General features: G+C 33.5%; 1 protein-coding gene and 1 long non-coding RNA gene across 3 annotated transcripts; one reads left to right on the top strand and one right to left on the bottom strand.

Annotated features, from left to right (window-relative positions):
• Nucleotides 1–362: 362 nt before the first annotated feature.
• LOC109617527 (putative nuclease HARBI1) lies at nt 363–2,277 on the top strand. The gene is given in 2 exon segments (XM_020063787.3): nt 363–478; nt 933–2,277. Coding segments are annotated over 2 exon segments (1,149 nt in total). The 3' UTR covers nt 1,966–2,277.
• A 2,493-nt stretch (nt 2,278–4,770) lies between these two features.
• LOC136276708 (uncharacterized) lies at nt 4,771–6,536 on the bottom strand. 2 transcript variants are annotated; one of them, XR_010715236.1, is made up of 4 exons: nt 6,287–6,536; nt 5,433–5,566; nt 5,107–5,237; nt 4,771–4,876 (listed from the first exon to the last, which is right to left on the bottom strand). It is a non-coding gene; the product is annotated as an uncharacterized lncRNA (long non-coding RNA). The 2 variants fall into 2 exon arrangements; XR_010715237.1 differs by having other exon boundaries at nt 6,398–6,484.
• Nucleotides 6,537–16,753: the final 10,217 nt, after the last annotated feature.

Here is a 16,753-nt window from a genome sequence, read left to right as displayed (position 1 = left end):
TTAAAAAACTGTTTGAAGTTTTCTGTTGAATTCTTCAACATCAGACTAATCTGAGTTTCTGAAGAAAAAAAAAAATCAGTAATTCAAGATTGTCTTTACGAATTATTATTTTGGGAAAAACAACTAATTCCTTATGTCTTTACCTGCCCTCCTTTTCCTGGTCTGAAGAAATTTCAGAAACATTCGAGAAATTTGGTGGAAAAATTGTAGCTCTAGGTCCTGGAGTTGATGTTAAAGCATTCAACTCGAGTTTCATTGGGCGCACTTGTTTCAGACATCCGGGCGACGAGCCGGTTCACTTTTATCACATGATCACATTGATGCGGCAAGATTTCTGAAACGAGTAAAATTTCAGCCGGAAAATGGCTGCCATTGTAGTAGGAGCGATAGGCCTACACATTATAAATGATGTTATTGAAAGTGATGAGGAAGACGACGATTTGGAAGATATTTTTGCCATTTCAGGAGCAAGTTTAATGTACGCAAGATTAATGTAATCACTAAAATTCCAGTTTTAGACATAATATGAACGATAGGATCTGTTTATTTATGCTTAAAGCGAACTAAAAGATTGAAAAATCAGCTTGAAATGATTATTTACTGCTATATTGAATTTATGTTAACAAAAACAGGGCATAAGCCTTGTTTACATACATGTAACAGATTTTTTAGCTTTGTATCTTGTTTATAACTCTACGACTGACTCTCAAATTTCATTTTCTCATTAGAAATGCATTCCTAAAGTATCGTATTATGGAGGAGGGGCATTCGATCCACTCCATCTTGCAATTCTTATTTTTAAAAATGCTTGTATTGAGTGATTTGGAAGATATTCTTGCCATTTCAGGAGCAATTTTTTTTTTTTTTTTTTTTGCATTTCGAAAATTTTAATGTAACTATTATATTTAATTTTTTTATTTTTTTTTTTTCAGTGTAAGAGATGACAGAATAAAGTCTCAGTGATACAATGAGACAACAATTAGAAACTACCTGCCAGACTCTTTTAAACGGTTTTTTAAAGTAAATAGAGAAACTCTTGAACTTTTATGTGAAAATCTTGCTCTTCATCTAACATTAAGTACACGGATTGTTTCTGGTGGAAGACCCCAAATTCTGTTGGAGAAAAAAATTCTAATGACCTTAAGGTACCTGGCATCTCAAGAAACTATTTGCGAACTTAGTGACCGCTTTGGTGTAAGTGAACACTGTTTTCTTAAGAGCAAAAAGCAGGTTATAATGGCTGTGATTGATACTTTTTTCAACAAATGTATAAAATGGCCAGATGTAGCAGATTTTCCCAACATTGCAAGAGAATTTGATGAAATGGGGGCATATAATTTTCCAGGTGTGATTGGAGCCATCGATGGTTGCCATATACCAATCGAAGCACCATTACAGAATGCCAGTTCTTATTATAACAGAAAAAAGTTCCATTCCATCATACTTCAGGGTGTTTGTAAAAATGATCTACTGTTTACAGATATTAATGTTGGTTGGCCTGGAAGGGTACATGATGCTTAAGTACTAAGAAATTCTAATCTCTGGGAAGCTGGATTCGAAAAATGTGCACATGGACGCTACCATATTTTAGGAGATGCAGCATACCCCCTCAAACAGTGGCTTCTTACGCCTTACCGCGATAATGGCCATTTGAACCAACAACAACGACGCTACAACTTGCAGTTGTCCTCTAAAAGACAAGTTATCGAACGTGCATTTGCATTACTGAAAGGACGCTTTAGAAGACTCAAGTATCTCAATATTAAAAAAGAAATGGATATGTGTCAAACTGTAGTTTGTACATGCATACTTCACAATATATGTATTTTACAGAATGACAGATTGGATGACATTATCAATGTAGATTCTGATGAAGATGGTCAAGGGCATGTAAATGTTTATCCATGGCTTCAGAATGATGCCCAGGGAACCCTTAAAAGAATACAAATTACAAACAGAATGTAGATACTGTACCTTGTGCAAAAGATCATGACTACCTTGATTATATATACAACTCTTTTTTACGTGTATATAAAATCTTCAGAAGCTACTTCATTGTTTTTTAATCATTTATTGTATTTTACCAACATAAACAAAGTTGTCAACATAAATAAAAAATAATTTTCAACCAAAAAAAATAAAATAATCAACATAAACAAAAGTAATCGATTTCATATTGTTCTGATATGGTTATCATGAAGATTAACTATGAAAGATTGATGTAGATGTATGCAACATACTGCTTCTAACAAGTACACAAATGACCTACAAGTGGGATGGCAGTCATCATAAAAAGCATAAAAAAACATTACTTATTTTAAACTGGAACCATTATAATAAGACTTAGCTTATTACATTGTTTAACCATAAGGCAAGAAAGTAAGTGTATAAAGTTTTCTACTGTCTGTAGTACAGTAACTTAAATTATTGACCTTGTAAAATTATTTTTTTGCCAACTCTTTCAGGACTTCTATGAGGGAGTTTGCAGTGGCAAGTTTTTCCTGATGTCTTTGTTCTGCTTTTTCTTCTCGTTTTTCCATCAGGTCTTTTAACATGACTTGCAAAATCTCTGCAGATCTTTTCGGATGGACTCTCTTTTTCACTAAATAGAAATGAATAATTACATTAAATTTTTCAGTATATGATATGATAGAAAGGCAATTTCACCTGTTCAATATTTCACATTGAGTATGGGAGAACTACATGATACTGTATGTTTTTACTAAAGATGGTATAGAATATCTGGAAATTTACCTGGTAGAGGCTCTGTTTCTTCAGAAGATGAATCATCAGCAGCTGGCCTTTTTTTGAGGTTCCAGTTCCAGATTCTAAAACTGCTTTTGGTTTCATATCCGGTATTTTCTCAAAAACATCGAAATCCTCATCATCTTCATCCGAAGCTGGTGATTCACCAGAAGTGTTGTTTTTTTTCTTCTGACGATTCTAAAACTGCTTTTGGTTTCATATCCGGTATTTTCTCAAAAACATCGAAATCCTCATCATCTTCATCCGAAGCTGGTGATTCACCAGAAGTGTTGTTTTTTTTCTTCTGACGTTCATATTTTGATTTAAGGTCCTTTATTTTTAGTCTGCATTTTTCTGCTGAAAAACTGTAGCCTCCGACTCTATTGACCTCAGACGCCACCTTCTGCCACTTGTTCTTGAGAGGTTTGGAAGTCCTTTCTATATCATGAAATGACTTTTTCAACAGCTTTATGCTTTGCACATCCCACTTTTCATCTAAAAATATTAAGGAAAATATGTTTCGGAATGCACTTGAAAACATTTGATAATTACTGGTAGTCATTAGTCTTCATACATGTACAGGTATTATTAAATCAGCCAAAAATGTAGATTCCAACTGACACTGGGTACATAAATTTTAAGATTTTTAGTTTGAATGTAAGACAGCAGTCTATAGAATATAACATGATCTTGTATAAAAAAAAACCAGCAGTTAAGGTATCTCACTACACCTAGACTTATACTTTTTAAGACACTTCATCGTCACAAGATGGCGATTTAAATGTTTTGTTAAACTGTTTTTATCGTTCGACTGGGTTGTATATCGTCATAGCCCAGTGGTTGAAGTATTGGGCTTCTAAACCGCAGATCATGAGTTCGAATCTACCTGGAGCTTTTGTTAATGTTTACTGAATTAAATTTTTGAAAATGTAATTTTTCATCCAAAATTGCACATTTTTTGCCTATTTGACTTTAATAATACTTCTTATTCACTATGATATCTATAACACAATAAGTAATTTTTTGCTGTTTTGAGAAAATATTTCAAGGTGTAGTGAGCCAACTTAAGGTACTTCACTACACCTTCAAATAGTTTCTCAAATCAGCACAAAATTACTTGATTATGATAGAGAGCATGATGGATAAGAAGTATATATGTCAAATAGGCGAAAAATATTGCAAATTTTGATAAAAAATTATATTTTCAAAAATTTCATTCAGTAAACATGACAAAAGCCCCAGGCGGATTCGAACTCATGATCTGCGGTTCACAAGCCTGATACTTTAACCACTGAGCTATGACGATATACATCTAAATCGATTGATACAAACAGTTTAAAAAAACATTTAAATCGCCATCTTGTGACATAGTGTCTTAAAAAGTATAAGTCTATGTGTATTGAAGTACCTTAAACCAAGATTTAATTTATTTCTTTATACATGAATAAGATTGCACATACTTGTATCTTCATCCTGTGCTGAAGGACCAGGCAATGATGGTGTTTGGGGACCAGGCAATGATGGTTTTGAAGGACCAGGCAATGATGGTTTTGAAGGACCAGGCAATGATGGTGTTGAAGGACCAGGCAATGGTGGTGTTGAAGGACTAGGCAACATTGATATCTCCAGTAGATGGAGGTGTGGATGGAGATAACATCAGTTCATTTACAATTATTTCTTTCACCTTTGAATCTGTTGAAAAAGAAAGTCTATACAGCCCCATAAATGAAGATAAGATGGAAAAAGATTATTCACCATCTGGGTGACTTCATTTTCCTTAACTGCAAATTTATATGAACATACATCCAGTTAAATGTTTTTAAGATGTTTAGATAAATACAGCTGTACATATATTTAAGATATGTTGCATGCATATATATATAAATGTTGCAATTTTATTCAAAATTCAAAAGATAAATATGAACAAAAGATTCTGAAGTTGGATATCAGTAGCTATATCAGCTTATATGCATTCTTGTTATAATATAAAGATGTCAACGAAACATAACACCCACATTATATTACCTATTTCCTTGGATATCAGCATGTCTGCAACTTCTTGGGTACAGGGAATTTTAGTAGTGACACCATTTCTTGTCACAGAGACAGATACAAGTTTCCTTGTAGACATCTAAAATAATATGTACATTTTTTATGTGTCTTTGATACCATGTATGACTATTGAACAAATTAGATTGGAATTAACTAATCATTTAGGATAAATTAACAATCTTTAAATTATTTCTTTTTAGAACAAAATACTGTTGTTCTCTAAATTTTATAACGTTATATTGCCTCAAAACAAATTTTTATTCTACTAAAGTGAAAAGTAAATTAATATTTGCTGTTCAATTAAGATACCTTAGTTTTTTGCACAAGCACACTTCTCACACAGTGTTCCTGAGAGTTCCTTCGTGAGGAAAAGTTCTATTTCGTACTCAGCACAAGTTGCATGGAAACAAGAGCTACACAAAGGACAACGCAGGTAGACCCTGAAACACAAATATCCCAAAGTTTACCATACTCTAGGCTGTTCATAGTCAATAATAAATATTTGCACATCATCACCCAATGAGATTCAACGGTAGGATAAATTGTTAACTTTAATAATTTAATAACCTTGTATCTAATTTACATAATTATTGTTTTCCTTAATTTTTTGAAAATATTATATTAATTATTTTCACCTATAATCTCCGTCTATATAAATTTCTGTTGCTTTCGAGATTTCTTGCGATTCCAATGAAGCTAAGGAGTGGACTGGAGCTCTTTGTTGACAGATATAGCACCTCCAACGATTTAATCGTGTTTCAACATCCATCTATCAAAATGTAAAGGCGAAAATTATTTATAATATTACAAGAAAACATTTCATTAATTAATTGCACTCAAAGTTTTCTTTTCTTGCATTAATAGAGAGGTTGAGATTTCAAACGGGTACGTGTACGTGAACTAGGGGAATCACCTAAATTCTTCGCGTATTACGTCATCAGTTTTTGTGACGACATGGTTTCTACACGTTCTCTAAACGTGTAGAGTGTCGTCTACACGTAAGTACAAACGTGTAGCTTTTTACAACAAATAAAATCTTATTGATGAGTGAATGTATTCTTGTGATACATTATATAGATTTTTAACCTTCATTTGCATGAAAATTGATAAGAAATTTACCATTTATTTGGAATTAACTAAATAAATTCATGTCACAAAACTGCGTCGATTTACGTACAAATTTATATCATACAAGTTAAGAAATTTCAACTGATAAATTACAAAAACGTGTACGTGTACGTGTAGTTTTAACACACGTACGCGTACCCGTTTAAAATCTCAACCTCTCTATTTGTTCATAGAATACACAGACTGAGATGTAGCTTCCACAAAAATAGAGAGAAAAGCAACGTTAATAGTTTAAACGTAAACAAAAAATGCCCGAAAAGATTACCCGTTGTATCACAGCTAATCAGCTGTTAATGTTAATAAAATAAAACTATTTTAGTCAATTATAAAACGGATATTGTACGTGCAAGAAGACGTTTACCTCAGTTTTCCGCCATGTTGTTTTCCATGTGCCCGCTCGAATTTTTTCTGGCAATCCGGGCTACTTTCTGATCGCCCGGCGGCTTAGAAATATTTGAAACAAGTAACTTACCCGCTTCCGGAAGTATCATCCGGCTTGACCCGGCTAATGAAACAAGTGCGCCCATTTTCTTTTCAGAGCTTTCTAATGCCAAGTTCTCATTTCTAAAATCATAATTCATATATTAGTAAAACTTTTAATTTGTATAATGAATTAATGAAACCATACTTACCCCACCCCTTCCATAAAAAAACCCAAACCATTCAACCCCCCCCCCCAAAAAAAGAAAAAAAAATAGTTATTAAAAAAAACTACATACAGACGTATTGAGCATTTAGAGTTTAAAGTTAAGGTTTGTTTATGTGCTCATATATATAATGCACTTAAAATTTATTTACAGACACATTCTCTTTCCTTGGATTGTTATTAACGATTACCCTCTATGGGCCCCTTTCAATCAGCTTCAACTGTATTCGCTATATCCTATGTGTTTACAGTTTGTTAATTCTCTTTTTCTCTATACTATTATACTATTATAGCATTATTACTCACAGATAATTATTCAACAATTTTACGAAAATTTGGTTTTTCAAACTTATCGATCACGCAAGTACTCTGCAACATCAGTATGTGATTTAAGCTGCAAAGTCTCCTTAAGTTCCACCCACCGATCATACTGCCCACCTATTGCTATTCTTCCTTGATTATATTTCGAAACAAACGGGCCCCTGGGTCGTTTCTGGCTGAATCGATTAAAGATTGTATTCTCCCACTTGTTGATCTCTTCTCCGACGACATCTTAATCTAAATGACCGGCGGTCAGTGTTGCGCACTGTGTGTCTACGAGCAGGGGTCTTAGTGAATAGAGCTTAAAAAAGCCGAATTTCTGTGTGGATGACAAAAATTCAATTAAGCACTTTGTTTATTATTTTTGAACATATCAGTGTCATTAGACATGGACTATTAATCCAAATGCAAGAAATTGAATTTTATTTTTTTCATAGAACCGTACTAGATACTATCCCTTAAATAAAGTTTCATTCTGGAGTAGAAAAATTAAAATATTGTTATGACGACCACGTCCCTGCCTGATATCTTTCAAAAATGACTTTGAAACCTTAAATTTTAGCGGAAAATTTAAAGATCATTATAGACTGCATGACCTGATATTGGAAAGGTACAAAACTCCGATAGAAAATAATTTTGCCTTATTTGTTGACTTACGCGATAGGTTTTATGTGTAACTATGTATATGTTTTCATAGATAAACTAAAAGAAGGTGTCTTGTATGCATGTTTACATGTTAATCCGCAATGATGTTTCGAATAACATTGATTATGTCGTGTAGAGGCTCACCGCCAAGAACTTCATAGCCAGGGCCCAGCAAAGTGCTTGCAGACTTACTTAAATCATCTGTCATGAGAGATGGGGTTCTCTGATTACCATGCATAGTGTTGTTCAGTTTCTCTTGAAGTTCAGGTTTTTTTAGCTGACAAGTGTCGACATTTCCTGACTCTAGTTCATCAATAAACTCGTCTTTGGTCTGACTGGCAAATGGTTAAATAGCACCCATCTTCAAGTTTTCTGTACATAATGCCCCCAGTCATCAGAACCCTACGATACTCAAGGGATACTGCGCAGCCCTGTTAAGGTTTACTTTGCCAAGATTCCCTGACTAGTTTGTGTAGTATAGTTGTATGATCTAAGGGAAGTAACTGTTTGTGTATGAATGTATAAGTATGATGTGAGTAAGAGTTATGGTTCTTTGTGTGTATTGTTTGAGAGTATCATCCGTGGATTAAGCAAGGGAAAATAGCCATGCTGATGATAAGTGAGAGCATGATGTGGATGGTATACATGTTTCATGAATAAACCTACTCGTGAATTGATTTAATTCGTTATATTCTTCAGTTTGCTGTTGTTCTGGAATTGTTAAGATGTGTAAGGCGTGTGTTTTTGTAAGAGAGCTGGTCTGTATCTTTCTTCCTGGGTGGAGATTGGCATATTCATCTTCTGTGAGAAATACTGCAGGATCATTTAGGTAGGATACCATAAAACTTGCATATGATCTCTTCAGAAGATCCGAGTGATCATGACGGATTCTCACATGCCCTGTCCTTTGTACATTTTTTTTAATTTTTTTTCTTCATTTCATTCATAAGATAATGTTTTACCTTATTGTTGAAGAATAATCTCAGCTTGATGATCTGGCGAATTTCTATAATAGGTGTCCGGATGTTGTCCTAGAATCGACAGATTTTCTTTAAAAATCAAAAATTCTGTAGTTGCAATTTTCTCAAATAGACCTGGGGAGGAATCGCTTGCATGCATTTGATCAGGTTTCATTTTGGTTTGAAAAAATATTGTAATGATGATCATCTATCGTTGAAAATGACTATGAAACCTTTAGTTTTGGTAAAAAAAAAAAAAAACACCTTTAGATCGTACTAGAGTACTAGAGACTTGATATTGAAAAGGTGCATGGTGGTTAGGAAATAATAATTATCCCATAACTGTTAACTTCCAAGGTAGTAGTTGAGATTTAATTTTCCCATGTTTACTGACCTTGGTCTTTTTTTTGACCAAACATTGTAAACTACTTATTTTGATTGGTGAACGTTATCCTGAATCAGTAGTTAGGGTTAAAAATGAGTATGTTTCCTACATAACTTGGCCATTAAAGCAGATAGTGAATTACAACAGTACATGGAAGGTGTTAACCAGATTCAGTGTCATCGTTAATATTTTTATTTCCGTTCTGTAATTCCGTTTTGCCATCCCGTCAACATTCACTTCCCGATCATTATCTTTACCGTGGCACACTTTCTTCTCAAATTTGATATATAGGTGTATTTTATCAGTATAGTAATTTTACCACTAACATTAGAAAATGTGGGTAACCCGAACTCACGGATGCATTTGCTATCAGATAAAGTCGACGTCTTTCTCTGTAAAGGTTGTAGGTCGTCTGTGGGTCCCGCCAGGTGACGTCACCGCATGTAGATCAGTCGTACGTCGGATGGGACGACATTTACTATAATATACAGGACGAGTAAGAATTTGATTCCGGTCCATTGACAGAGTTGTTCCTCTTGAACTTAGGAAAAAATGAGAAATTTGAGTTGTCGCTCTGTAACTTTTGAAGGGATTCATATGTAAAGCTGATATTTCATATGTAGATTATTTACCGAAAAATGTACAGAGGAAGTGTGAATAAAGTTCTGGTCCGATGATTTTTGTGAGAGTTATGCCAGTTGAACTTTTAAAAAAATTGTAGATTCATCTTTTTTTATGCCCTCGATGTGGCCAGATCAAATATTGTTTTCAGTTACTAGTTGTTCAGGTATAAACTTCGCAAGGCCCCAGGTAAGTGATTTTCATAATATTTTTGTTCCGATGACAGTTTTTGTTTCCTTCTTCTTATGCGAAATGGCATCCAGTATTTTTTAGCATTTGCAAATATAGACAAACCTGTCCTTCCAGAATGCCTTTGAAACGCTATTTTGAGAGACGTTATTAGGCCTTTTCTGCGTTGTGGCACCTTTTAAGAAGGCGTTATTATCCATTTAATTTTGTAAATACGTAATTTAAATGAGGGTTAATCCAAAAGTAATGTCATCGTGAAACAAAAACGGCTTAAAAGGACATAAATGTATGCACTTGAAAAACCAATTTCAATTCAGATCTGAAAAGGTTAATGCAATATGTAAATACTTTCTGAAGATAATATATTTTATAGGGCGTGAGGTAAGGATAGTCGTCGCACGCTAGTTACGTCATATCTGGAATTCTTGGCGTTCTGAGTGAAGTATATAAAGAATTCCTATTTAAATAATGCAATGATGCTCTATTTAAACATTTATATATTTTATTATCATTTTTTATCATTAAGTAAATAATTCCTCATTTTGTGATAGATGTAGTATATTGAATCATTTAATGTCATTTCATTTTTGAAAGTGTTGAGCAATTTGTATTATTTTCATAATAAGGAAAATTTCAATCATAGTGTAAAATTTTAAGGGATATTTCTTTAATTTTCCAAAAATATTCAATGGCCATTATCTCAAAGAGTAGGTCATTAACCATTAACCTACTTTTTTTAAAGTCAAAAATAACACAACACCAAAAGGTCTATATTACACAATAGATGATTTTTCATTATCATCAGTGGATTTTTTTTTTCATTCTGAGTAAACGTCATCCTTAAGCTCTAACCAGGTTATTGATTGGTCAAAACCTTCAGCAACCGTAAAAAAAAATCTAAGACAACACGAAATGAGCAAGAAGCTGTTAGACTCCAATTCTCATATCTGACGATATTGCTATTTCATTTGTAAAACGAACTGATGGACATTAACAATGATATAGTTACTTTTACGTACGTTTTACGGTCAATTTATTAATTCTTGAAAAAGTATTGTACATTTTAATAGTACACAACTGTCTGCACAGTATCTATCTGTATCAGATATTTATAATAAAAGCTTCAGAAGCAGACGTAAAAACCAAAAGACTTGATGGTTAGACTTATTGAAAAACTTCGTTGCATCTACATGCACCAAGAGACATGGCTGGATTTGACGCTAGTCAGTTTTAGAGATACTCCTATCAGTGCCGGAAGAAAATTTCACCATCCAAGTACATAAAATGCCGCAAACACGGAAATAATTGTATCTGTAATGATATATTGTACTAGTATTTTCTTTCAAGATTCTGGCCGGGTTTCTGGATGACGGGAATTGAAAACTGATGTCATACCTAGTGTTACTTCATAACTCGCTGTAACCACAAGCCTTAATTGTAAATATCACACACGTAACAATATAAAAAATTCTAAAACACAAACTATTATCTTCTTAAACAATTTAATAACTGTATGAACCATTTTGTTTCTTATTAGTCCCCAACCGGTTTTCACCGGAGGGGACTATAGCTTTCTTCTGCGTCCGTCAGTCTGTCTGTCCGTCCGTCTGTCTGTCCCACTTCAGTTTTCCACTGTTTTTTTCTTTATTCGTTTGATGAATGTAATGAAACTTGCTGAGCAGCTTCAAAATATCAAACTACAGATCAAGTTTACACTTTTGTGGCGTCTGGTTGACATATTTTTGAGAAAAATAATTTTTTATCTTCCAATTTTTTAATGTTCGGGTTCGTTATCAGGCTCGGTGTGTATCAAATAAACGAGGAAAGTATGTTGTCAGTAATAATATCGTGCATTACTTGGGCCATTCCTTTTATTGTTTCTAACAAACAAATAAGTTCTGTAAAATAGTGTCAAGCATTGTGTTGTAAATTTAATCGACAGGGTTTTTTGTATTATTACAATCGGGTTCGTTATCGGGTTGGTCTGTTGAGACGGTCAGAAATGATATAATTATGCTTAAAAGTGCAGTGTTTTCACAAATTTCTACAAACCGGTAGGGTACGTGTATTGCTTATGCAATACTCCCAGAATGCTTGTTTATTGTAGTTTATGTAGATGCAAAAACATAATTAACTTCAATCTGATGGAGAAAATACTGTGTCAACACCACATTTACTTCGCATTTCACTATAATAGAAATAAGACAAAATACGAAGACAATTGACATTGTCAGGATTAAAGTAAGGTGTCAATGATACACAAGTTCAAGCATTTTACCAAGTTAACGCCTACATATAATACCAAGTACCTGTCAGACGTGAAAGTATTTTTTAAAAAAGTTTAACACCACCTTCATCTTGATCGAGAATATTACCCATTGCGAGACAGTAAATCATTGATTTAATCCCCCACAAAGTCATGGATAAAGAAAGTTAGTTAAAATAAGGTTTAAGTTTAAGTTTACTTAAATCTATTATCGATATCATTAAATATATAAACTACACAGAAGAACTCGTTCCATTAAAATTTCTATTTCATTTATAACATCTACCAAAAATGACATTCATGATGATGATTAACTTTGATACATTAATGACCCCGTTATTTTGGTTTGAAATTAAAGTAATTCTTTAGAATGCTCAACGTAAGTTCATATTGTAAATTCAGAGTCGATTAAAATTTTAAACATTATAAATATATATACAACATTCATAGCCTTTAATTTAGTAAACGAATAAGTAATTTATATTGATGCTAGATGACATAACACGTTAACGCGGAAAGAACTGGGTACGGTATATGCCAAAAATGGCCCTATCTCTAAATTTAACGATATTTTGCTAAAAGGTAGACATCTATACTACTATATAAAAATAATAGACTCGAATTTTTTAGGTTTATAACCGATAAATCGGAAGATTACTCTCTTTTGTTTTATATATTTTAAACATCATTGGTACTTGAAGATTACCAATTTGTTTTTATTTTTCTAAATCGAGCTTCGTTAATTAATAATCAACGAAAATTTCTCAAAAAATTCCGGAAATCATCTGAATTTTTTGGATTTTACAATCTTGCGCATGCGCATTACATTCAAACTAAACCAGGGGAGGCTCTTTATTTGATGATTCCACAATATCACATTTGCATGGAAAAACTTGGAAACGATAAAACAAATGCGTGCTAATTTTTATTGATTTTTTTTTCTGTTCATAAAAGAAAATACGGGAGATAACTCTAACACAGTGTATTTACTACGCGCATTGATGAAATTTTCCGGTCAATTTTTTCTTTGATATGTCGATCAATAGAAAAATTATTATCTTCATTTCTTAAGTCAGAATGCAGAGATGACGTCATGAAGATAGTCTTACTTTGTAAAATTGATGGTTTGTAGCAAAATATGGGTTTTTTCCGACGGTTTTTCGACAAAGAACAATCGAGCGCGACTTGCTCAAGTACCATTTTTTAGTATGATGTGTATAATTATAGTGAATAAAAACATATGTTAAATTCGTACTTGAGCAGACCTGCGGTCTATAATTCCGAATGCAAAATATAAAGAAAAAATGAGCAGACCTGCGGTCTATAATTCCGAATGCAAAATATAAAGAAGAAATGACAATATTTTCATTGGTTTGCAAATTTGCAGGGATTTGGTCATGTATGTTACGTCATAGATAAACAATGAATAAGCAATAGTGATTAAAATCTATACTACTATATTAAGATAATAGACTCGAATTTTTGGGCTTTAATACCGAGAAATCTGAAAAGTAATGTTTTTTGTTTTATATATTTAATACATCATTGGTACTTGAAGATTTCCAATTTGTTTTTATTTTTCTAAATCAAGCTTTGTTAAATAACAATCAAAGAAAATTCCTTGTAAAAATCCGGAAATCATCTGGATTTTTTTGGATTTTACAATCTTGGAGATGCACATTACATTCACGCTAAATCACGGGAGGCTCTTTGGTTTTTGTTTCCACAATATCACATTTGCACGGATAAATACAAAAACGTGTAAATTTTCATTGAAAATTTGCTATGTAATATGTTCATCCAAGAAAATACGGTAGCTAAGTCAGTGCATTAAATATGAAAAGTCCCAAAAGTTCCAAATGTCAACATGGTATATCACTGAGAATACTGGTGAAACCCTGAGAGACCCTGAGGTTTGCACTGAGGGTACTGAGGAAGCTCTGAGAGACCCTGAGGTCGGCACTGAGGGTACTTAGGAAGTCCTGAGAGACCCTGAGGTCGGCACTGAATGTACTGAGAGACCCTGAGGTCGGCACTTAATACGAAAATTTAAAACAAGAGAAAAGCTGTCAATGTGACAGCAAACCGGGTTTTCTTTTATGTGAACTGTATCCATAATCCTATCAACACGTATCCAGTGAAATGGAGTACCCTATATGCAACATTTTGCCAAAAAATGACTAAGTTCAAAAGCTAGTATTTTTTTCATAAATTATCGGAAATCAAAATCCTAGCAATATGCAAACCTCTGATATATGTACAATTGATCTGCAAAAGAACAACTTCCTATCTTAAAAACTGTAGGAGGAGTTATCCGTACAATGAGGGTACCCTATATGCAATATTTTGCCAAAAAATGACTAAGTCCAAAAGCTGGTATTTTTTTCATAAATTATCAGAAATCAAAATCCTAGCAATATGCACACCTCTGATATATGTACAATTGATCTGCAAAAGAACAACTTCCTATCTTAAAAACTGTAGGAGGAGTTATCCGTACAATGAGGGTACCCTATATGCAATATTTTGCCAAAAAATGACTAAGTCCAAAAGCTGGTATTTTTTTCATAAATTATCAGAAATCAAAATCCTAGCAATATGCACACCTCTGATATATGTACAATTGATCTGCAAAAGAACAACTTCCTATCTTGAAAACTGTAGGAGGAGTTATCCGTACAATGAGGGTACCCTATATGCAAAATTTTGCCAAAAAATGACTAAGTTCAAAACCTGGTATTTTTTCGATAAATTATCGGAAATCAAAATCCTTGCAATATGCACACCTCTGATATATGTACAATTGATCTGCAAAAGAACAACTTCCTATCTTGAAAACTGTAGGAGGAGTTATCCGTACAATGAGGGTACCCTTTTGGCAGCCGCCCGCCCGCCCGCCCGCCCGCCCACCCGCCCGCCATTTTCACCATTTTAATAACCGGATTTTTCCGTTGGAAAACCCGGTTAAAAATCCTTCATTTTTCAATAATTGGCGTAATCATATTTAAAAATAAATATAAACATGAGTAACATTGTAATCATTTGGTATAAATTTAATTTACTGATGCAGTTGCATATGATCAGACTTTCTCATTTAAACAGCATCTTTAATTAATTGTAAAGGGAAAATACAGAAACACAAAGGGTGAGTATGTATTCTGTGCTTATTGTATGTACATTGTATACTGGTTTAGAAAAGAGAGGGACTCCATATTTTAATTAATTTATTATTTAAAAATTAAACAAAAGCCGCTTACATCCGAAATGAAATAGTAGTCGGCCGTAAAATGTAATGTTTTTTAAAATAAATTATCATGTTCATTTTTTTTTCATTTATTTAATCATTTTAGTCGCCCTAACAGAACATTGTTTACTAATAAGCATTCATAGATTCAATTACCGGTATTTCTAATTTGAAGACAGTGTAGATGTATTTTGATATGTCATATCGCATATTCTTGTACAGTATGGAAAAAAACCCCAGAAATCGGTAAACTATCCTTATATTTAGACAGTAAAATGGTGTGAGGTTAAAAAAAACTCCATGTACTCTCTCTCTCTCCCTCTCTCTCTCTCTCTCTCTCTCTCTCTCTCGTAGGTAAGGAAAACTAAATAGAACTTCATTTACAAACCCGAATAAAATATGGAATAAACTGATTTTGATCGCTATTAAGAAATATTTCCTAAATCCCGATTTTGAGCGACCACTTTATAAATGTAGTCCTTGTTCAAAATTCATATCCTTTACTATGATTTGATTTCCATGTAGATCCGGGCGAAATCACTTTTTATATTAACATAAAAACTCAAACTCGTTTGTTTTACGGTGTAATTCCGGTGAACCGTAATAATTCCCCGCCGTTTGCAGCTGTTTGTTTTGATGCTACAAGACATATACACAGGTGGCCAATATTCACACCTCGCCGCGGTCACTCTGTCGCGTGTATAGTTTGAGCCTTGTCTGTTACTTGATCCCAGACAAACAAAAGAATGTGTTCTGTACTTATACACAAAGGAGACAGTACATCGTCTATCAAACACAGTACTTTTTTTTTTCATGGACTTCGAATCAGAAACAAGACAATCAATGATCAATAAAAATTGAAATACACGATTTTAAACACTGGCAATATTACCGCATGCTACGTTTAGTAGTACTAAACATATATAAATTATTTGTACATGATAGAGAGAGCGTTGGAAGGTACTTCGTGTTGGGGCGGCGAATTATTTGGTCGAAGACCTGGGGGGGGGGGGGGGGGGGGGTGTGAACCGAATTTGACTTGAAATGAAGATTAGTTACGATGTGTCTATTTGTTTCTAAATTTAATGTTACATTGTATTATTGACACTTATTTGTATTGATGGTACTATAAGAAACAAAAGCAAAATCATTGCACTTCAGGTTTGTTTTAATGACACACACATTTCATTAGGGGAGTTTTGTTTTCATGTATAGACATCAATTTTGATTCAACTTATCAGTCTCTGTTGTGCATCGTAAACATTCAAAATTGGATATCCGTGATTCCCGTGCTATGTTAAAATTTCCCTTCCCATGTCTCGGCATTTCCGGTAACAAGAATTATCAAAATTTATTCGGGTGGAAAATATTTCTAAACTCGCAAAGTTCAACATTTTGAAATTGAATTTGTACTTGCATCGTTTTTGAAAAAGGAGGGGGGGGGGGCTTATCAAAAAAATCTTCACAATATGGAGAATAATGCAACTTTTCAAAATCGTGAAAATTATATCTATTGCTATATATGGGAGGGGGGCGTATTGGGTCTATTTAT

This window comes from Magallana gigas, chromosome 1 (assembly GCF_963853765.1).
Source record: "Magallana gigas chromosome 1, xbMagGiga1.1, whole genome shotgun sequence".
Classification (NCBI taxonomy): Eukaryota; Metazoa; Mollusca; class Bivalvia; order Ostreida; family Ostreidae; genus Magallana; species Magallana gigas.
This window is presented reverse-complemented; position numbering and strand designations above follow the sequence as displayed.